The sequence below is a fragment of the Narcine bancroftii genome, chromosome 10 (assembly GCF_036971445.1).
Source record: "Narcine bancroftii isolate sNarBan1 chromosome 10, sNarBan1.hap1, whole genome shotgun sequence".
Lineage (NCBI taxonomy): Eukaryota > Metazoa > Chordata > Chondrichthyes > Torpediniformes > Narcinidae > Narcine > Narcine bancroftii.
In genome coordinates, this window is record NC_091478.1 from 32,486,890 (window position 1) to 32,511,446 (window position 24,557).

Consider the following 24,557-nt stretch of genomic DNA (forward strand, 5'->3'; position numbering starts at 1 on the left):
TATCTCCTTCCTGTTAATGTAGATAGGTGCAAGGTCCATCGGCCTCTTCTTAAAATGAACAGTTTCATGGTCTTGGTGACACTGAGAGCAAGATCATTGTTCCGGCACCACCCGACCAGAATCTTAATCTCTATCCTGTATTCTGACTCTTTGTCCACAGGACCATAAGAATGTCTCCCTTCTCTTCCCCACCCCACCTCCCCATCGACGTGATCTACCAGGATCATTGTCTGAAGAGAGTTTGCAAACTCTCTACTGCCCCATGCGTCGCATTTTCCAACTACTCCCTTTAGGAAAGAGATACCAAAGTATCAGAGCCAGAACCATCAGGCTGAGAAACAGTTTCTTCCCATGGGCAGTGAGACTGCTGAATGACTGATGAACCACTTATACTGCTTCTAGAAACCCTCCAAGAATCTACTATTATTTAACAATATTTATTTTTATATACATACTGCATATAAATCATCTGTAAATATGTACACTATGTCTATACAGTATATGTGTTTGCATGTTTTTACACCAAGAACCAAAGATCACGGTTTCGTCCAGTGGTACTTTAGAATTGTATGATGATAATAAACTTGAACTTGAATGGTCATCTTGAGATCCTGGATGCAAGCCATTTTAACTCCCTTTACCACTACCACATCGACCTGCTATCCATGACCTCATCTGCAATAAATGAGAATCAAAGACTGAATTGAATGGTAAAATTAGAAACATCAATAGATTGCAATACATAATACAATGTATTACATTATAGTATATTGAACAATTTTATCCCTTTCTCCTCAATATGGAATATTCAAAAAATAAAAAAATATATTGTTAAAACCCCATTTAACCCACCAAAAAAAAAGGCAGGTAGTCTAAACTGAGAGTTCATTACAACAGATCAATACAAACTACTTATCTGATCCTTGCCAATAAAATAAAACAGAAATCCAAAACAGTCTGGAAGGTGACATCAAAATACAGATGAACTCATTTGAAAATAGTTTATAAAAGAACACCAAGTCTCTTCAAACTTAATGGAGGTATCAGAAGTGTAACTTCTAATTTTTAAAAAAATTAAACATGACCTAACTTGAGGGAACCATTGCATTAAAGTAGGTGAATTAGGATCTTTCTATTTAAATAAAATGGCTCTTCTGACCAACAGTGTAGTAAAGACAACAAGCCGATGTGCAGAAGTGGGAACTTGACCCATCTCTGGAACAATAATTCCAAAAATAGTCAATGGATTAGGTTACAATCTAATACCCAGTATAATTGACAAAAGTCTTCAAAATATCTGTCCATGCTTCTCCAACACAGCAAGACCAAAATATATGCGTTAGTGTGGCCACTTGTGATTTACATCTATTGCACATAGGACTAACATTAGGAAAGATATGGGGCAATTTATTTTTTGACATATGAACCTGATGTACCACTTTAAACCGAATCAATGCATGTCGGGAACATAATGAAGAGGTATTAATTATTCCAAAAATCTTTTCCCAAAATTCCTCTGGGAGAAATGACTGAAGGTTCAATTCCCAAACTCCTCTAATTTTATCATGAGAGATCAATTGCAATTTTAATAAATTACTGTAAATATTAAAACCTTATCAACCAAATCAGGTTGATATGATATAGGAAAGTTAGGTAATACCTTATTCAAACAAACTTCTAATTTGGAAATATCTAAAATAATGTGACTTAGGTATATTATATTTGTTAGATATTGTGTTAAAATACATTAAACATCCATCTATAAACAAATCCGAAAAATGGACAATTCCTTAGCTTTTCCAAAAGGTAAATAGTACTGGATAAACTAAAAATAAATTAAATCAAAATATTTGTGAACTTGAAACCAAATTTTTAAGAATTGGGTTAAAGGTATGTTAACTAGTCTTAGAAATTGTAAAAGGAAGACCAGCTCCCATTAAGGAAACTAATGAATACTTCTGTACAGATTTCAATTTCAAATCTGTCCAATGAGGATGTTCTGGTTTGTCAGAATAATATACCCAGAAAATAATATATTGAATGTTAACTGCCCAATAATAAAATCAAAGATTAAGTAAAGCCGTCCACCATCTTTCTTTAATTTCTGCAAATTAAATTTACTCAACCTAGCATTCTTATTATTCCATATATGTGGAAAGTTTAGAGTCAGCATTGTCAAAACAATTATTTAGAATTAAAAGCTGAAACTGCTTAAAATATATACAAAAATTTGGGTAAAATAATCATCTTGATAGCCTTTATTTGACATGTTAAAGTTGTAGCCAATGGAGACCATCTAGAAAGTGTTTGTTTCACATAGTCAATGAAAGGGAGAAAATTAAATTTGTATAACTCCTTAAATTTTTTTGTGATCTTAATCCCAAGATATGTAAAGTGTTCTTTAACCATTCTAAAAGGTATATGGTCAAAAATGGAAATATTTCACTCTTGTGTAGATTCATTTTATATTTTGAAAAAATATTGAATTGGGAAAGCAAGGACAGCATTGAAGGAATATATTTCTCAGGCTATGAAATATATACTAAAAGATTATCTGCGTATAAAGATACCTTATGAATTACTTCTCCTCTGTTAATACCCTGAACATCACCGGAGACATGAAGTTCTATCGCTAAAGGTTCCAAGGCTAGATTAAATTCTTTCTTTGGCTCGGCTTCGTGGACAAAGATTTATGGAGGGATATGTCCACGTCTGCTGCAGGCTTGATGGTGACTGACAAGTCCGATGCGGGACAGGCAGGCACGGTTGCAGCGGTTGCAAGGGAAAATTGGTTGGTTGGGGTTGGGTGTTGGGTTTTTCCTCCTTTGTCTTTTGTCAGTGAGATGGGCTCTGTGGTCTTCTTCAAAGGAGGTTGCTGCCCGCCGAACTGTGAGGCGCCAAGATGCACGGTTGGAGGCGATATCAGCCCACTGGCGATGGTCAATGTGGCAGCCACCAAGAAATTTCTTTAAGCAGTCCTTGTACCTCTTCTTTGGTGCACCTCTGTCTCAGTGGCCAGTGGAGAGCACGCCATAGAACACGATCTTGGGAAGGTGATGGTCCTCCATTCTGGAGACATGACCCACCCAGCGCAGTTGGGTCTTCAGCAGCATGGATTCGATGCTTGCGGACTCAACATAGATTAAATAATAAAGGACTTAATAGACAATCTTGTCTAGTTCCTCAAAGCAGATTAACAAAAGAGGAATTTTGATTATCAGTAATTACTGCAGCAACAGGAGCATGATAAATCAAATTAATCCATGAATTAAAACCAAGTCCGAAATTAAATCTTTCCAAAATTTTGAACAGATATATCCATTCCACTTTATCGAGAGCCTTTTCTGCAACTAACGATACTATGCGTTTCAGAATTTTAGTCAATGGAGAGAGTAAATAATATTAAGGTACAGATATTAAAATGTGAATAACGATTCTTTATAAATTCTGTTTCGTCCGTTAAAATTATCTGAGGAAGAATATTTTCCAATCTAAATGGTAAAATCTTAGAAATAAATTTGGAATCAACATTCAACAACAATATTGGTCTATCAGAGGTATCAACAAAAGGGTCCTTACCTTTCTGAGGAATTAACAAAATTGATGTTTCATAAAATGTCTGTGGCAAAGTTCCAAGAAATACAGAATCATTAAACACCCTACACTACCGAGGCATTAGTATGTTAGCAAAATATTTTAAAAAACCCAACAGTATAACCATCCAGACCTGGAGCTATACCGGATTGAAGAGAGGAAATAGCTTTAAAAATTTCCATTTCTGATATTGGATCTTCCTATAAAAGTTGATAATTTGAAGAAATTTTAGGGATGTTCAATCATTGCAGGAATATATCCATACTTGTGGTATTATCAGGAGATGGCAATATTATATACGAGCATAATGAAATCAATAGGTATTTATATAAATTTTGATTTCCTAATAATGCCACAAGTGTTTCTATTCCAAACAATGAAGCACATACAGCTACTTGCAAAAGATGGTAGAATTGTGTCTGTTGTCCATTGTACTAAAAGGCTAAGAGTTACCAGGAAGAAGAGGTAGTAAAAACGCAAAATGCTGGGGAAGCTCAGCAGGTCAGACAGTGTCCTTTATGTAGCAACGGTAAAGATACATCACTGACGTTTTGGGCTAGAGCCCTTCATCAAAGTATGAGAAAATGCTGGCAGGCATCTGAATAAAAGAGTGGGGGGGAGGGGGGGTGGCAAAGGCAGGGGATGATAGGTGGAGAAAAGAGGGAGGGGACAGCAGCGTTGAGGGAGAGGAGGAGGTGTGATAGCTGGGTGCGTGGAAGAACTGGAAAGGCAGGAAAAGGGGGAGGGGAAAGAAAAGGTGAGTAGGTTTAATTGAAAGCAGTAAAGTCAGTTAATGCCATCTGGCTGGAGAATGCCCAGGCGGAAAATAAGTTGTTCCTCCAATCTGGGGTGGTCTAGGTGGGATAGTGCACAAGGCCATGGACAGACATGTGAGCGCAGGAGTGGGACTTGGAATTGAAATGATTGGGAGATCGCTGTGGTTGCGAATGGAGAGGAGGTGCTGAGTGAAGTGATCTCCCAGATGTAGAGAATACCACAAGTGGTGCACTAGATGCAGTATATAAGTCATCTGGATGTATAAGTGAAGTGTTGCTTCACTTGAAAGGCCTGTTTGGAGGTCCTGGACCGCGGTGAGGGAAAAGGTGTGGGCGCAAGTGTTGCACCTCCTGTGGGCACAGGGGAAGGTGCTGGGGGTGTGATGAGTGCATGAGGGAATCGCAGAGGGAGCAGTCCCAGTGGAAAGCTCAGTGAGGAGGAGAAGGAAAAATGTGTCTGGTGGTGGGATTCTGTAGAAAGTGCCAGAAATTCTAGTAGATAATGTGTGGGATAACTGCTTGTCTGCATTTTCTCATACTTTAAGAAGGGCTCAAGCTGGAAATGTTGGTCCTTTGCTATAAAGGACACTGACCTGCAGATCTTCTCCAGCCTTTTGTGTTTTTACTTCAGCCACCGTGTCTACAGATTTTTGTGATTTACTGTTAGCTCTTTTAGAAAGGCACCCAAACAACATTTTAATGTCTGTATCCTCTAGTAGAGGTTACAAAAATCACTGAATTCCTTGTATCTTCAACCCACTACTGGAAAATGTCCATCTTCAGCTTAGTTCAGCATGGTTGTGTCAAAATTACATTTATATATTTCAGTAAGACCAATAAAGTTTTACATAATTGGTGATTCCAGTGACCACAATCTGGAAAGACAATGAATTCTACTACTCTTGCAATAACTTAGTGACATTCTGTGCTGATGTTGTGCATGACGGTATTTTATTTGTATCGGTGTCAATTTTATTGAAAAACATTGGTGAAAACTTGCATCATTCTTTTTTCACTCGAAGGGAATCCTTTATGCTAAACTTATTCACCACTGATAGAAGAGTGAAAGAATGGTCCCACAAAGATGTGAGAATGATTGTGTGCTGTCGTACTCATTGCATCTACTGGCGGGAATGGAGCTAGTTGTTCACTGTATAATTTGAGTTACATTTTCAAACTTCACTCTGCTGTTTCTTAGAATTATTATGCTTTCTCTTTATTTAACTTGCCAGCTGTCCTGTTGCATATTTAGCTTGTGTGCTAAGACCTGGAAAGTTTGAAGTACAGCAACATACTTTAAAACTTCAAAAAACTTCCTTGGATAACAGAAAATAGATAATTTTTATACATGGATTCTTTGAAGGATTTTGTAAATAAAAGTTCTAATAATTTGGCAATATTTCTGTATATTTTAACAAGTATCAAGCATTATTAAAAGAAATTCTTCCTACAAGATCATCTGAAGATGTCAACTATTCCTATTTTTAATTTTATGAAGCTGCCAAGGGGATTAAGTGCAATTACATTTACAGAACTTCTTGCACAATTAAAGAACATCTGTGAAAGGGAGTGCCTTGTATTTTGAGTACAATCCAATCATGCAATTCCCATATGGGACAATTGGACATTAACAGCTCACAATTACCATATATTGCGGCATAAAGTTGAGTCGTGAAACCCTAAAAAAATTCTCTAAAAGTGGGGATGGGGTGGGGGCGGGGAGGGGGGGTGGTGGTCGACTTGTATGCCATATGTACTTTTGAGACCTCAAAGTCACAAAAAAAAACCCAGATTCAGTGTATAAGTTGATGCTGGAAGCACCACCATTCCCCAACACCTTCCCACCGCTGAATGCCACCTTAAACTGGTCCTACCCGGGACTCTGATGTTGCCATCGCCGCCCCTGCCTGGTAGGCTGAAGTTTCTGCTAACGCCAGGCGCATGATGCACCCACTGCAGCTCCATGAGCCATCATGGCTGAGGTTTTATTTTTCAACTTTCTTAATTTACACTCTCCAGAGCGTGTGCAAAACCAGGGTTGCAGAGGTCAAGGAAAAGATGGGAGTTGGACTTGGGTGTGGTGATTTCAGAAAGAAACTGGTCGGATCGGTGTAAGGACAACATGACATCAATTATAAATGCAAGATATTGACTGGTTCGGTTTTATTTCTTACATCAATGATATCTTACCCCACAAAAGTTACACAGATCAAAAGCCAAAATTTCAGAGATGTGTTTCAGATGTGGGACTGAGACAGGAACTTTTCTACATGCCATGTGGTCATGTGTAAAAGTGAGGCCATTTTGGCAAGAAATCACAGAAAAATTAACCAGGATTTCAGGAGTGGCCTTCACGGGCAACCCGGAGATGTATCTATTAGGCAATTTCATGGAAATAAGTGACAAATTGACCAAATATCAAATTTCATTTATATAAAAAAAAACGAAAATGTATCACAATCGCTTGGAAGTCCGACTTCCCTCTACTTATAGCACGATGGACTGTGGAAATGAACAGCTGTATACCTATGGAAAAAAAATCACATATAACTTAAAGAACAAATCTGACATTTTTGTAAAGGTCTGGCAGCCATACCTGGATCACATAGGGGCCCAGACACAGTAATAAAAAGGAACAAAAAAGGGTATAAAAGTAACTATTATATAGACAAAAACAGTTAAAATATATGTAAGCTCTGATGGTGAACAGATTTGTATGTATGAAGGAGGGTAGGGGGAGGGAGGACTGTTTTGTTTTTGTTTGTTGTGTTTGTGAGAAAAAGTTTAATATATTGTATATTTAAAATGTCACTATAATTTTTGGAAAAAAAATATTTTTTAAAAATTTACTTAATTTACAGCTTTTTTACTTGGGATTGGGGTGTTTTAAAATTTTTTGGGTTGTTCCTGAGAGGTTTGGACAGCCCGAAAAATGGGGGTCGACTTATATGCCGGATATAACATAAAACTGTTAAAATGAGGCTAAAAAAGTGGGGTCGACCTATCTGTCAGTCAACTTATATGCCGAAATATATGGTACACGCTGCAGCCCAGTCCAGCAACTGAACTTTCCACATTATTGTTGGCAAAACAGTAACATGATAAGATTTGATGGCCCAAGTATTTCCAGAGTTGGTCCTGCTGCCTCGAAGTTAACTTCTCTATTTAAATAATGGCAGTGCAAACCATGGGACTGTTCTGGAAGCCTTTGATAAATATAAAGCCACACATCCTCAATTGCCATCTGTTAAAGCTGTCAGTTTTTCAATCCTCTGATTTTCCAAAACATTCGAAGCTTAAAAGTAACTTGTTTAAAATTACAAAACACTATTAAATGATTAAAAGGTTTACACAAATCACAAATAATTTAAACATAATGTAACTAATTTTAGTTTATTTTAAGAGATAAAGCGCAGTAATAGGCTCTTTCTTCCTACGAGACTATGTGGCACCCAAATACACCCTATTAACCTACTATCTTTGGATAGTAAGAGGAAAACAGAGTACTTAGAGGAAACCCACACAAGCATAGGAAGAATGTACAAACTCCTTACAGACAGCACTGGATTTGAACTTGGGTTGCTTGTGCTATAATAGTGTTGCATTAACCGCTATGCGAATCAAGCCGCCCAAGAATTTCATTCTTTCCTTTAGCCCCATTAAATGAATGGACTCATAAATGCAGTGCCTGGCCAAATCTGGCACAGACTCCCAAGAACTGATTCCTAGAGAAATATAGAATTTTAGAAAGCAGTTTCTCTACTTGAAATCTATCAACAATTTTGTCTGGAATATAGACACCTCGCTTGTATGTAACCATACTCAAACGTGTTTTCCAGGTCTTTGGAAAAATTGCTGTTTTTCAAGTAAGAATATCACTCACAATAGACATCCTGTGCTGGTTATCACCTCTGTAATCCAGACAACTCTTATATGATCTCGCACGCTGCCATGATGAGTTGGAATCTTCGGCCTTTTTTTTAATCCCTGCTCCAACCTAACTTTTGTAGATTTTGGGTTACAGAAGCAAGGCTTCTTACAGGTATTGTATCTTACAGGTGCCTCACTTACATGCTTAAGCATTCAGTTTAAGCCAGCAGTTTATTGCACACAACTGACTACACTTTAAGAATCTATTTCCAAGCAAACTAGGCCATAGGTGATGATGGTGGTAAAACATTCCTTTCATTAATACTGGCTTCATTTAAGTTTTGCAAGTTGAACCCAAAATAATTTTTAAAGTAGATCACAATGTTTTTCAAGAATTGGTTGCTAAGTTGTAATTTCATATTGGAGAAAAGATGCATTTTTTTGTGTGATGGCTGTTGAGCATCATAGTTTACATCTGACTTTATTCACTGTACTTCAGCAAAGTTAATATCCAGACCACAATCAGCAAAGATTGGTAAGAACTTCTCCTCCACAATCTTCATCAGTACCAGAGCACCATAGGGCTGTGTTTTTGGCCCCTGCTCTACTCACTTACACCTACAACTGTGTAGCTCAGTTTGACAACAACACCATCTACAAATTTGCTGACAATACCATGGTAGTGGATTGTATAAAGGAAGGGGATGAGCATTCTTCTTGTCAACCAGGGGTCATGGGTTTGTTTCTTGCTGGGGCCTCATTTCTGTGGGGTGCTTCACAAAGTGGGGGGGGGGGGGGGGGGGGGGAAATGACTCCATCTTCCTTATGGTAGACAAAATTAAAGAATTCCTTGCATATTAAACTCTAAATGTAATATTACATGACAATAATGAAACCTTTAGGATGGAGATTGAAAACTTAGCAGAATGATGCAAAAACAATGACCTTGCACTCAATGTCACAACTAAGGAGCTGATTGTTGACATCAGGAAAAAAAGCCAGAAGTTTACAATCCAGTGATCATTGGGGAATCAGAGGTGAAGAGGGTGAGAAAATTTAAGTTCTTGGTAGTTACTATCTCGGAGGATTTTTTCTGGACCCAACACACCAATGGCATCATGAAGAAAGCATGTGAGCACTTCTACTTCCTCAGGAGTTTGTGGAGGTTTGGCATGGCATCAGAAACCCTGGCAAATTTCTACAGAGGTGTGGTTAAAAGTGTGCTGACCAGATGTATCACGGAAACACCAATACCCCTGAGCATAAAGCCATCCAAAAAGTAGTGGGCACAGCCCAGGACATCACAGGCAAAAAACTTCCTACTATTGAGCACATCTACAGGGAGCACAGCTGTTGGAGAGCAGCAGCAAACATCAAAGACCCTTACCACCCAGCACACACTCTGTCCTCGTTGCTGCAATCAAGAAAGAGCTATAAGTGCCACAAGACTCACAGAAACAGTTCAGAAACAGTTGCTACCCTTCCGCCATTGGCCTCCTCAATGACAAACTCAGAGATTCATTTAAGGATTCTTACTTGTAAACTTTATTGATTTTCTTTTTTGTTCTTTCTGTATTGCATAGTCAGTTTGTTTACTGTTCTTTATTTGTTTTACGCTGTGCAGTCTATTTTTTGCCCTACTAATTAGTGATAATTCTACCGCGCCCGCAGGAAAAAAGAATCCCAGGGTTGTATGTGATGTCATGTGTGTACTCTGACAATAAATCTGAAATCTGAAAGATCAGAAATAAATATACAGTTAAGAATTCTGTTTTAAATAATTTTTTTAAAAATTGTTCGAGAAGATCCAAAAACACCACATTTGGATTTTGAATAATTTCATCTTTTTATATTCCATGATTTGAAATTGACTTTAATTTTTTAATTGTTATTTTGCTGTGATCCATGCCAGAGTTTTGGACTAACACAGAAGCTGGGAGTGGTTCTGGACAAATACATTGGCTGAGATAAAGACTATTTTTTGCATGTGTATTGAACTGGTTTTTATGTGAAAGGATTTGTAGTTGGAAAGTCTTCAAACTATGAGGAAAGAGGAAGTTTGAATGGAATACATTGTGCACCAAACCAGCAGCAAATGAGTTTTCTTGAGTTTAATATGTGTTCAGTAAATTGTGCAATCATTGCTGTTTGATCAAAATACTGAGGAACAGTTGTGTTGCCAGAAAGCAAGACACAGAAAGCACCAAGAATTGTTTACATTCAGGAATATTCGTCACGGTCATTGTGCTGAATGGATTCATAATGGGAGGTGCTAGTAAATTTGCAGAAAGATTCACTTTGTTAATCTGGATATTGAGTGTGTTTTTTTCAAAAATAGGTGCAAGATCTAGATCAGTAAAGTGTCCTGAAAATTGTATTTGTACTGAAGAAACAGCCCAGTGTGACAACAGAAAATCGGTTCCTCCAATCTTTCCCTCGGAAGTAGTTAATTTGTAAGTATTATGACACCAGACTGCAGTAGTTTTATTATATTTCCAAAATGTAAGAAACATTATTCTCTGTATACATTTATTTAACATTTGTACAATATTTGGAAAATAATACTTTCTGGTGCTAGAATTTGCTTATGTTTGGAATAAACCTAGCTGTTTTTTTTCCAGGTGATTTAATTTGAAACACTTTCCATATCAAAATAGTTAAGATTTACTTTGAAATAATGTGAAATGATAGACAAAGCCAGCTTTATTGTAATTGTCAACTCTTACATTATTTTAAGATCTTTTAAATGTATGAATGGCCATAAAGTTGAAATTTACTGGTTTCAATGCATCTCAATTTGATTTGATTCATGTCAGCTCATTTTGTTTTTAGGTCATTCATGAACTCTGCTTTCAGTGAAATTCGAGAAAGAAGCTTTGTGAATATAAAGTCGCTCCAGCTTCTGTGAGATTGGTTCTATTTCACAATTTTTGGAGTAGTTCAGAAATGTATCTCAGGGTCTTTAGAGAATGAGAATGAGTTATCTGTGTTTCTGTCGAGCTGTACAGCACAAATAGGCAGAAATGATTCAAATGGGGGCTACATTTTCTCTGTATTTGTAAAAAATTAGGTGAAAACCTCATCCCTAAATTCTGATAGCTTTCCTAGATTGCAACACAGGTTAATGATAAACAGTAAACTGGAAATTTAATGCTATTAAAAGGTGCAAAATACTTGTTAGTCAAGTTGTAGAATGTTATTTGGATGCCATAAACTCCAAACAAGGCTGAAAAAAAATTACCTGATGTTATGAGCTGTTCATAGGCTGGTAAACTTGTTAAGCTTTTACCCCCCTCACTGTCATATTTTTCTTTTTAGCTCTACTTCAATTTTTGCTATATTAAAACACCTTTGTACACTTTCCTATAGTAAAAGTGCTATATAAATGCCAGTGTTTGAAATACAGTACTTTTTATAGCCATTGCAATGAACTTGTGTTCAATATTGAAATGACTTAATTTATGTTGCAATAATTCAAATTCAAATAATTTGAATGAACCTCATACTTACTATAAAAATGAAATTGTTCAATAATTTCAGTTAGAGTCTGCATCGCTTGATGTTTATCTTGAGGGTCTCCTAATAGTGTTCCTTTGGGTTCTGTTTCATTCCTTTGTTGGTGAGTTTGGCATACAACAATGGTTCTGGTCGGCAATAATCGTGAAAACAATGCCTGTTCCCCTCATTTGTTACTAGATAACCAGGGCATCAGCTATTGACCTCTATGAAATCATTGAATCTCAGTTAAAGTTGAGATTCCAAAGAGATTTTTGTTGCATGCGCACTAGGTTTTTCAGTAATTCTGCCGGTGGACCACATATTGCAGTCATACAGAAGAGATGGAATTGCCACCACTAAAAGTCTGTATTGGAATCTGATGTCATTATTGTTGCAAGACTACCTGTTCAAGGCAGCCTTTTCCAAGCAATTCTGTGCTCAATTTCAATATTTATGCTTGCCTGCAGTACAGAAAAGTGCTGGAGAAAATCAGCAGCTCGTACATCATTCATAGGAAGTTAAAGAGTTGACATTTTTGGCCTGAGCCCTTCTTCAGGAGTGCAAGGTGTTTTGGGCCATTGCCCTACTTCAGAAGTGCCTTATGTCTGCCTCATGAGTGTCCTCAATTAGAAGAGATGTTCTAGATATCGGCAGTTCTATTAATTGGGTCTTTTTTGCTGCGTCTGATGTTAGACTGCAGACAGGCTGGTAGAGAACCTTAGTTTTGGCTAGGTTGTTGTAAGCTTTAGAGAAATGAAGAATGGCTATTTGTATATTAATTCTAGCACACCACAAAAAGAGCTTAAAAATTGTTGCGGTCAGTCTAATGTGCAATTGGCAGATGATTTTGGATAATTATTTTCAGGACTGTCAGAAAAATGGAGGAGAGTGTATTCCTGTTTAACGCTGGTTTAGATTGAAAGAGCTTACAATAAAAGAATGGGGAAAATCATCTGGCGATCTTACAACAGTGGTCATATGAATCTTGACATGATTTTCCTCATAGACTCACAAATCATAGAGTCAAAAACTGGTCAGATTAATGAAGGCTATGCAATGTTTAAGGTATGATGCTTGATCTTTTTTTCCTGAATCTGCCAAGCTATGAAAATTCTGCAGTTGGTGTCTTGGGATGTCTGCTCCACTGAGATTCTCGTAGTACAGTATTTTCTCTGCATTGGACAGCAGTCAGTTAAGTACATTTCCAGCAAGAATCTTCCTGACCATGTAGAGGATATCTTGATATCTGGTACAATTGTTTCTTTATCAGTTTTTAAAAACCATAATGATGATAAGTTTTTAAGTTGGTGTGTTCCACTTAAAAGAGCAATGAACAGAGCTTGTTAATCACCATTCGCCCTGTGTTTTCACTACTTCATCTTGTATGCCATCAAGACTTTTACTGCTCTTCACCTGCATCGCTGTCATTCAGAGTTTCTTAGATGTTGCTGGATTAAAAATAGTTAGAATAGCTGTGAAGGATAAAGTTGATGGTATCTTCAGTCTCATTCCTCCAGTTAGAAATGTTTGGAGATGTTCTTCGCAGCACTGTCTTGTAGAAGAATAGCAGTGTAGGGCCACAAGACCTTGGCCCAAAGTCTTTGTCTCACAGAAAAACTTTACAAGTCATGTTTATCAGTGAATACAGTATTTTGATTGCTTTTACTCTGGCTACCCATATTTGTTTTGAATCATACCTTAAGCTTTAACTTTGATCAGAATTAAAGTGCTCTGTTTGGACAGAATTAAGAATAGTTTTCCCAGTCATATGAAGTTTTCCTGTTTTTTTTTTACCTGAGAGGATTGCAATCTCAGAATTATTGATATATCAGTCCTGTGAAAGAAGCCTGCTCATGAGTAGTTTAGTTTGAGGAACTATTGCACACAATATTTGACATAGGAGGCGCCTTTATCCAATGGCAAGGAAAGGACATAAACCACTTCTTCCCACGCCTCCGCCACAATATTCTTTGTCCTTCAGATATTTGAGTTGGGCTGAGTTTTGTCTGGTACCATACTGCTATGGATGACCCTATCTGAAGTGCTCTTGGGGTGTTTGGTCAACATATATTTCAGCACACCAAAGTAGCAGGGCAGGCGAAAAAAAGCAAGCTATGAGGTACAAGTATGAAATTTGCAAAATAATATGGAGCAGCAGGTATATCTCTGATAGTAATTGTTGGAAGATGGATAATGTCGATATATATGTTGTACTGCATGAAGTAGTTTATGACTTAATAGGGTGGCCATTCCAAAGGAGGTCATGGTCATAGGTTACTGTATTTATATATGTCTATGTATCTCTCTTTCTCTATCTACTGTTATGGTATGTAGATATATAAATATATAGTAACCAATGACCTTGTCCTCCTTTGGAATGGCCACCCTACTTATGAAACAGTTGGTAGCTATGATATTGGAGGGCTTTGACCCCTTGGCCAATTTAAATTCATTGAATTTTTGTATATTGCATTCAAGTCCTTGCATCTTGAACTTGCCATATATTTTCAATGTGGTCTCCTACTACTGCACTTTTGAGTTTTACCAACTTGGAATAGTTTCCAGAATGATTTCCACCATCTAGTGCAGCTCTCCTTCAAGAGGTACAAATGAAGTTTAAAATATCCAAGTTGGCGTAAACTAGTGCCAAAGTTGGGCACACGGCTAATGCCATAAATCTCTTTCTGGGTGGTAAAACACTTATAGTCAATAGTCAGTGGTGAGTCAAATGTGGAAAAAAATAAGGGTTGCATCTATTTTCTGCACAATCCTAATTTGCTTCAAGACATTACATTTTATTGAACTTTGTATCCTTTGCTTCTGCTACCATCTTTTGTATTTTAATGCTGGCCTTTACCAATTCTTTACACAGTTCCACTTTGCTTTATCTTGTATCATCTGCAAACTTTATTTTGTTTTGTTTATAAAAATTGAAGAATAATGAAAGCAATATGGTTTTGGACAGAAGGTGGAAGAGGTGGAGAGGCAGGTAGAGGTGGGGTGGGGGGGGGATGGAGTTTGGAGAGGAAAGTAAGAACTGGAGTTGTTAATTAAGAGTTGGAGAATGTTGAACCAGATAGAGGTGGGAGTGACCCAAAATTCGAAAGATCAATGATCATGCTTTTAGGCTATCCAGGTGGAATATGTTGACAAGGAAACTTGAGGAACAACACATTTGGTTTGTTACCATATAGGTGCATTCATCTTGAAAAACTAATATACTGCCATGTTTCATCAGATGAACTTTGTCATCAACTTTAAATTGATTTATGTTGTTTTGAAGTAGCAGTTTTGTAAATTGTGAATTGTATTGAGCTTTAAGTTTTGTGTGGCTTTGTAAACTTTCATTGTTTTTTTGACAGTTTGTTCACTTCAAACACATTTCATTTGATTGCCGATGATGCATTCAAGGGACTTGATCAACTTGAATATCTGTAAGTACATACAAAATCTTCCTGTAAGAAAGAACATAAAATAATTTTAATAATCAATGTAAATAATTTGTAATAATGCATTTTTCCTCTAGTTTTATTGAGAATAATAACATCCAATCCATTTCAAGACATGCTCTCAGAGGGCTTCAGACCCTTACTCATTTGTAAGTACTTCACTTTATTTAATCAGTAAAACATTAATGATGTTTTCAGAATTTAAAATTAAATACAAAAGCATTGTAGTTATTAGGGTTAAATTTACTCCTTTGTTTATTATTTAATTATGCACAATGTTTCTGTTTTTGCTAATTAACTTGCTTTTGCTCAATTATATTGTGATATATAATCTTGAAATTAATTTCTTAAATGCATATTAACTAGATTTAAGTGTGAAATGGTTTACCCACATTGATTAATTTGTTGTTCCTAATGTCATTGAGATTGGGAAAAAGGGATCTCTGGCTCTTTATCCTATTTCATATGGCCAGATTGTGCTGGACACCATCAGTTGCCTGAGCCCTGAGACAGCTGCCCTCTGTTACAAGAAATAATTCTTCAAAAGCAAACTGTAGACTGCAATGGGCCTTCATGTGGCAAAATGGAGAAAGCCTTTCTCTAGATTGTTCCTCAAGCTTTGCAAATGTCAAGGCTAGGGGAGTTTTCCTTCCAAATAAAGCTGCAAGGAACCAAGTTTCTGAAACATTAGAAAAACATAACATTGAAACAAAATAATTAAAAAATAAAAGCCATTAAAATCTTAAAACATTTAAAACATATGCAAGATATTACAACGTGCGCTCTACTGAGAAGTGTGGAAAGAAGACACACACACGAGGAGTCGGTCGAAGACTGAGTTATTGCACTGGCAGCTCTGCTTATATTCATTCCTCGCTGCTGACGTCAGAAGTGATGTCGTGACAGTGCCTATCACTGACCGGGTGGTGTTCCCGCCATTGCTTGCTGTTTCCTGCCATGGGGTTGGTCACCTGGGATGAAGGTCATTGGCCCCTGTGGGATCTGCGCGGTTGCCGCATTCAACGACCATTTTCTGTACTGGGTTGCATCCCAGTTAGCAGGCCGCTACAATATATACATAATTAAAAATATAAATTGAAATAGAATAATTAAAAATCTTCTCCTTTTCCTCCTTATCTATTGGCATAGAATCATAGGCGCTTCAGGCAATTTCTGCCGATGGCAAATCTGTCTGCTGTAAGCAGACAAAAGCAATTTTGTGTAATATGACACTGTTTTCATTACACGACAATAAATTGAATCTTGAATGAAATCGGTAAAGATTCATGTATTTAAGAAGTTACATAAAGTCACACCTTTGTAGTGTATAATTGCAGAATGTATTTTCTTTACCTATCAGTCAATAAGTCTCAGACTTAGGTTTTCGACACTGCATGCATTGAAGTCTGTGACTTACTGAGGTTAAAATAGTTAAATATTGGCTGTTCCAGCAAGAACCACTGAATCCAACCAGCAAGATTTGCCCAAGTATCTTTTATGGGGCTTTCTTGAACACGAGACATATGAAGGGCATATTTTCAGGAAGAGCGTATTGTTGGTTTTGTGACCAATAGCACCTAATCTTTTGCTTTTATGGATATTGTTTCATTTCCAGTCCTCTGATTTTCCCACATTTATTGGGAAACTGTGTATTTATCTACAAAGAAATACATTTGCTAAACATAGGCTGATTTCCCCTTAATCATTGTACAAATGACTAAATTATACCTGTGTATTATTTGCAAATTTCTGAATGATTTAATTAATGGTATAATCCTAATCTTTATGAAAGGTCATTTTAATTTTAATTTAATTTGAACATACAGCTCTTCTGGCCTACAAGCCCATGCTGCCTTAATACCCCAATTAGCCTACAACCCCCTATGTATGGAAGGATGGGAGGAAACTGGAGCACCTCGGGAAACCCGCACAGACACGGTGTTTCGAGCCCAGGTCACTATCTTAACCATGGAGCTTCTGACCTGATACAACAACTATCTATCTCCAAAACTGTAGTCACTTACTAATCCAGAGGGCCATCTGATGAGCAATCCTATATTCTATTTCTAGTTGCTGTCCATTTAGTGCCTTCTGGAATCAAAATGAACAAAATATTTCTTACATTTTCCAATGGTATAGAAAAAGGCCAGTCTCCATGCCATTAATTCTATTTCCCATTTCCAAATTTACTTCTCACCAGCTTGAGTCAGCAATTGCTTTCCAATCAGATCTCCTGATCACATCTCGATCTAGGATTTGAACCCACTATCTGAAATGATGCTTTCATGGGTTACTGGGTTCATGTGTTACTGAGAGAGATCTGCATTGTAAAAGTTACTATAATTTAGTTCAATATTAGACCAAGTTAGCTCAAAGAGCAGGGCACATAATGTGGAGATAAAAACAGATAATACTCAGAACACCCGGCAGGTCATGGAGCATCTGCAAAAGGAGGAAAAGAGCTAACATTTTAGATTGAAGAACCATCACTAGTACCAGTTCTGATTAAACATGAACTCTATTTCTCTTTCCACATGTTGAGTATTTCCAGTGTTTCTGGTTTTATTTCAGGTTGTTAGCATGTGAAGCTTTATGATTCACAATTACTGTTAGAACTACATACTAGGTTGTAGGTTTACTGGGAGGTAGCTGATATTTTGGGGTTAAATTCATAACAAACCTTTTCCTGATGGTTGCTCAATCTAATTCATTGACATCAAATGAGGATTTTATATTCTGATACATTCTTTCAGAACTTGGCAAATTCAATTCCATTTTCAATTTTTATGCACCAAAATTTTAATTTCTGTACATTAATTATATTTTCATAGTAAATATTTTGTTAGACCTTGAGTGCAAATGAGGACAATTTGAATGGAGATATGCTTGATATAAATAAATTAGCATTGAAAATCAATATCATTTTGACATTTTAAAATTAATCTCAGCTAAACACTAACAGTTTCCTTCTTGAGGCTAAATTTTAGGTTAAACCATCCTTACAGTTAAGATGATATTCATTATTTTCCCACTGCTGCATCCTAAATGAACTACTAGTACATTGGAGTCATCCCTGTGTTTAATAGACAAGAATAGATAGCTCAATATTGAAATCAGATCTCTTACTCAAAAATCAACAATCTTTTATACATCAGTTCACATTGTTTATCATACACATGTACCAGTAGTTCCCCCTTGTGACATCAACTGGATAATCATATCTTCTTTAAATGTATTTCTCCATTCTTTCTGAGATAAGCTTTTATTTCAATTGCTTGATCTCCAGATTCAGACAGCCATTATGATCAATCTCATTTAATTATGCGCAATTTATCTGCACAGAATAATACAATATTAAGTACATAATATATATTCCTACAAATGGTCTTAATGAATGACTTAAGACTTAATAGTTCAAGAATTTTATCTTACTGATATTTGTCTTCTATTTGTTTTTGCTTTCAACAGAAGTTTGGCGAATAATAATCTTCAAACACTTCCTAAAGACTTGTTCAAAGATCTAGATGCATTAACCAATGTGTAAGAACTCCTGAAATGTATCTTGTTTTAGTGCTGTAAGATCACATGATTATTTTGCAGAATAGACGAGCAGTTGTGTGTGGATATCCCTGCATTTACATTTGAAACATGAAGGAAGTTCAGAATTTCTGTACAAGTGTATTTGTGAATTCAGAAATCCTGAAGTTGATCAGGATCAAACTGCCAAGTCGAGAATGTTCCTACATATGTTCCAGTGGTAAAATGGACTTCCTGTGTACAATTGGGATATATTTTTTTTAAACTTTATTTATTCATTCAAAATACAGATAGTAAATTACATATACAACAATAAACCAAAAACATGAACGTTATATTTTATAGAAAAAAAAAGAAAAAACGAAAAAAAAACCTCCCCCCTTCAGGCAGCTCTCCTAAGGAGAGTCATAAAGAAAGGAAAAAAAAATTAAGGAAAAATTAAACATACATATTAAAATCTAATCAACATAAATCAAAATGTAAATATTCTGAATATAACAACCACTTACTAATAAAAAAGCTATAGTTATCACGCGAAACATACGTAATTTTTTCCATTATTAAACAGTATGTCATCTCATTATGCCATCTATTAATATCAATCATATTTGTATCTTTCCATGTACTAACAATACATTTTTTCACTACAAATAATGCTAAATATACAAAAGCAAGTTGAAATTTATCTAATCCCAAACCTTTCAGAGGTTTCAAACTGCCCAATAAAAATACTATCAGATCTAAAGGTATTTTAATCTTATACAGATTTTGATTTATCCCAACCCTTTTTATCCATACCATCCTATAATGTTTAATACATGAATGAAATATAACCCTTCTCTGGTACCTTCATAAGAAAAGTCTCAAATTTAGTCATTTCAGGTAAAATCATATCGCTACCAAACACACATTTTACCAAAGATCAAATTTAAAAATAAAGAAACAAAGAATTCTTATCAATACCATAGCTGTCCCTCATCTTTACGCTTCATCGAACTGTTTCAACCTCGAACATTAAAAGAAGCAAACCTCAACTTTAACATATCTTCTAATATTACTAAAGACCAATAATATCTTTATATAAAATCTCAAATCATCGTATTCTCCAATAGGAGAAAAAAAATCACAAATTAACTATTGGGATTTTTGTAAATTGCAAATACTTAACATAATATTTCCAGAATATTTGTGAATGTCAAAGATGTGGATGCTCAGCTGCATGAGTCACGGATGAGGAAGAGTGTTAAGAGAAATCAGGGAATTGGTAATTTGGGAATTGGGGCCAGAAGCATCTGAGGTTCAGTCTAATGTCAATGATTATACAGTAGGACTGGGGAGAAACAGTGTCCCAGGTTGGTTGGAAGGGTCTGGCAAAATCAATACTGCAAGGGAGTGGCTGTCGATTTAGAAAAGAATAGAATTTTAATAATAGGACTTATTTTGTTGAAGTCCCAAGTCAGATTGTTCCAGGTATAACTGACAATGGTTGTTTCTTAGAATATTTTGATCTGATTTTCTTTCAATTAGACACACCAGGATGATTAATTTTCAATCATCAATTTGAATTTTACAAGTTTTCTTTATCATTTCATTCCTAAAAATTCTGAAATAAACAAGTGTCACATTGATTTAAATTGTGTATCAGTGAATAATTTCAATAGTTATCAATAATTTATAGACTCCTGACAAATCATGTAGACCTGCTTCAAGTAGGTGCAAAGTACAGTGTTTCCTATCCAGAGTTTCTCATATCTTTGGTTATAATGGCCCCATTTGTTTATGATTTCTTTGACATAACCAGCACAGGAAGCTGTCAGAACATTGAAATAAAAAAGTTCAGGTTCTTTGATTTATTGGAGGAATCATGTGATTGCCAGGTTGTGGCAATCTGCTCTCAACAATTTCTGCTATTGACCCCTTTAATCACTGGCAGTAGAGACCTTTAACCAGGAGCCATTAAATTCTATTTAATTAATCATTTATTCAAAAGTATTGATTAATTTAGTGCTTGAAATGAACATTTCTGAGGAAATAGATCAGTAGCAAGAAATGAATCCATGACACTGCCTGTCTACCTCTTAATCAATGCATATCTTGTCTTATCTTCAAAGTTACTTTCGATGATTGTACGAACAGCTTAAAGCAGATATGTTTTCATTGTCCTTGAACCTTTCTGGACTACTAGCTAGGTCAACACATGCACATCTCATAATAGAATAGTTCCATTTACGAAAGGACAAATATGGGAGGAGTGTAGTATCATTTAAAATGAGATGGCTTCTTACCACTTAACTCAAACAACTCATGACTAAAAGTAAACATTTGCTCTCTAAAGTCTAGGGATCAGGAAATCCCATCTGCTGACCCTTGTGTATTCCCAATACTTCACGCAGTACTTGCTAAGAATGCTGCCCAGTGCTCAATGTAGCTGAGCTAACATTGTATTAGTCAATGCCTGCACCAACAGTATGTACTTTTGCTAAAGATCAACGGCCTAAACTACATTATTGCCATTACATTCTGCTCGTTCAGCTTTCCGTCACTAGATTGGTGGCTGTTGTGAAATGGCCTGTTAAAATGCCTATTGTGGTCAGAGCTTTAACAACAGGAAATGCTCTAAATACATAGCAATGCAGAAGTTGTATATAGACAGATAAATCATGATTAAAGTTTCAGGCTGGTCAATGACTTTTCAACAGAACTGGAAACAGTTCTAAGATGCAGAGAAAAGAGGAATAAGAGAAAAGAAGAAAAGGGAAATTTTGCAATAGGATTGAGGAAGAGATAATTTAGCCATGTAAATCACCACATTCACGGTTCAGAAAAATGCTATCTTGTTTTCGCTGTACACTGCAATGGTTATGGTATGAACGACAAATAAATGCGACTTGGTTTGATAGGTTAAATGACTAAAAGGGTATAGAGCAAGGCAAAAGAGCAAATGAAATAGGACTAATTCAATGAAGATCTGAAATTGTTTGAAGACTTTAAGCCTGGATAGTTGTGAAATGTCTTAATTAATAGATGTGATGTTGTTTCCTGAGCCTATGTCGAAGCGGTAGAGCTGAAAATTTATGTGAATGGTTTTCAAACTGCCTTCCTAAACTCACATTCCACCTTAAGAAATTCCTATGTCATAAGTGCTCTGTGATTGGTAAATGGTGATAACCACTGTTCTAGACCAATTATTGCTAAAATATTTTGCTTGAGAAAAATTGTAATCAGCCCATTTCCTTTGAAGTTATGAAACTGTACACATAACAAGTCAATTAGGCATGATTAAAACAGTGGTTTTCAAACCTTTTTCTTTCCACTCACATACCACCTTAAGCAATCCTTTACTAATCTCAGAGTACTTATGGCTCTGTGATTAGTAAGGGATTGCTTAAGGTGGAATGTGAGTTTAAGGGGCAATTTGAAAACCACTGCACAACATCATCACTCCACTGCCTGATATAGCTCTTTTAAAAAGTATCCATAGCTTTCTAAGCTTCTACCAATTCTTATCCATTTTTATATTTTATCCTGAAGCTTGACAACATTAAGCTTGAATGAAACTCTATTAAATGCTGATTGCAAAGCCAAGTATACTATGTTTTAGTAGTTTACACTGTTTACTTGAGATCTCAACTGCTAAATTTTTGTGTAGGTCAGCATTTTGTGCCAACATAGAAGAAGTGATTAAAAAGATGACTGCATTCTTTTTGAGCCAACACCTTGCCTCAGAAATTAAATATGGAAGTTACATTTGTGTAAAGCACGTTCACAGTGGAAATAAATTGCATGTATTTCTTGCAAAAGGAATACTTTCAACTAGAGGAAAGAAGCCTGCTTCTTTGTTATTTACAGGACCTGACTTCCTTGGGTTGCTGCTGCCCGTCAAAGGCATCCAGTTCTATCAGACAGTTTCTTTGATAGAAATTGTTCCCATCAATGCTGTCTCCAAGACCTTTCCCTTACTGTTGATATCTTTAGCTATTGACCCCATATTTAATCCTCACCCACTTTTTCACCCATTCCATTTACCCCTGATTGTCTCCTTCCTATCATCTCTCCATCCAACTTCCCTTTTGATCTGTGCTCCCATCCATTCACTCATCACAACTCTGAATTGTCTTTTCAGCTGGATTCTCTTTCTGTCTTTCCACAATTTTCACTCTGTCATCCTCTCCCCCTTGTGAAACTCATTTTTACATTACTCTGCCTTGAGATCCTCTCCTCTGATGCAAACTCCCTGAAATTCATTCCCTGCAATCCTTTCTTCCTCTGATCCAATAATGGAGAGGCTGTGGCCACCACATAGTGGTGCTGCTGTGCTCCTATTCTGAGGACACATTGCATGCAAATCAAGATCAAGACTTACCCCAAGCCATCAAGGTGACCTTTGCGATTGGCCCATCAAAATTACCAGGTGCTGGAGTCCAGACAGCCTGCCTGGATTCAGCCCTGACTTTCACCCAGTTGGCCCAGGTGAATCACCTAGGCTGACCCCTGGACTTGGCTTCGAGTCATTGCCCACAGTAGCCAACGGGGCCCAGTCTGCCCCAAGTGATTGGACCCCCAATACAGGCTGCAGAACTATAAAGGACCATGTTCCCCTTTGTTCTGTCTCTTTTGACCCCTCGTGGTACGCAAGTATCACCTTTTGCACTGGGTTGGGTTGAGTCCTGAGGTTAGTTAGTTAGAGCCATGTCCGTACCAGTCAAGATGTGGGGACGTAGTATCACCTTGATTCTGACTGTTGATTGTATGTATAATTAAGTATTTTCTCCAGTTTCTGTCGTTTTCTCCCTTGTTATCCGAAGTCTATATTTAAATCTTCTTCAGCATGATGCTGAACCAAGCCATGAAAGACCCCAACAATGAAGACGCTGTTTACATCCGGTACCGCACGGATGGCAGTCCCTTCAATCTGAGGCGCCTGCAAGCTCACACCAAGACACAAGAGAAACTTGTCCGTGAACTACTCTTTGCAGACGATGCCGCTTTAGTTGCCCATTCAGAGCCAGCTCTTCAGCGCTTGACGTCCTGCTTTGCGGAAACTGCCAAAATGTTTGGCCTGGAAGTCAGCCTGAAGAAAACTGAGGTCCTCCATCAGCCAGCTCCCCACCATGACTACCAGCCCCCCCACATCTCCATCGGGCACACAAAACTCAAAACGGTCAACCAGTTTACCTATCTCGGCTGCACCATTTCATCAGATGCAAGGATCGACAATGAGATGACAACAGACTCGCCAAGGCAAATAGCGCCTTTGGAAGACTACACAAAAGAGTCTGGAAAAACAACCAACTGAAAAACCTCACAAAGATAAGCGTATACAGAGCCGTTGTCATACCCACACTCCTGTTCGGCTCCGAATCATGGGTCCTCTACCGGCATCACCTACAGCTCCTAGAACGCTTCCACCAGCGTTGTCTCCGCTCCATCCTCAACATCCATTGGAGCGCTTTCATCCCTAACGTCGAAGTACTCGAGATGGCAGAGGTCGACAGCATCAAGTCCACGCTGCTGAAGATCCAGCTGCACTGGATGGGTCACGTCTCCAGAATGGAGGACCATCGCCTTCCCAAGATCGTGTTATATGGCGAGCTCTCCACTGGCCACCGTGACAGAGGTGCACCAAAGAAAAGGTACAAGGACTGCCTAAAGAAATCTCTTGGTGCCTGCCACATTGACCACCGCCAGTGGGCTGATAACGCCTCAATCCGTGCATCTTGGCGCCTCACAGTTTGGCGGGCAGCAACCTCCTTTGAAGAAGACCGCAGAGCCCACCTCACTGACAAAAGGCAAAGGAGGAAAAACCCAACACCCAACCCCAACCAACCAATTT

General features: G+C 37.2%; 1 protein-coding gene and 1 long non-coding RNA gene across 5 annotated transcripts in view; one reads left to right on the forward strand and one right to left on the reverse strand.

The window, feature by feature from the left end:
• Positions 1–24,557, forward strand: part of lgi1b (leucine-rich, glioma inactivated 1b) — a 71,857-nt gene that overhangs the window by 42,348 nt on the left and 4,952 nt on the right. For all 4 annotated transcript variants that reach the window (XM_069900556.1, XM_069900553.1, XM_069900555.1 and 1 more), the window contains 5 exons: positions 10,579–10,693; positions 11,073–11,144; positions 15,101–15,172; positions 15,265–15,336; positions 18,656–18,727. In XM_069900556.1, coding sequence (XP_069756657.1) covers positions 11,080–11,144; positions 15,101–15,172; positions 15,265–15,336; positions 18,656–18,727 — 281 coding nt within the window. In that variant the 5' untranslated portion in view covers positions 10,579–10,693; positions 11,073–11,079. The remainder of the gene's footprint in view (positions 1–10,578; positions 10,694–11,072; positions 11,145–15,100; positions 15,173–15,264; positions 15,337–18,655; positions 18,728–24,557) is intronic.
• LOC138744419 (uncharacterized) lies at positions 424–15,166 on the reverse strand. The gene is made up of 2 exons (XR_011345517.1): positions 11,751–15,166; positions 424–675 (listed from the first exon to the last, which is right to left on the reverse strand). It is a non-coding gene; the product is annotated as an uncharacterized lncRNA (long non-coding RNA).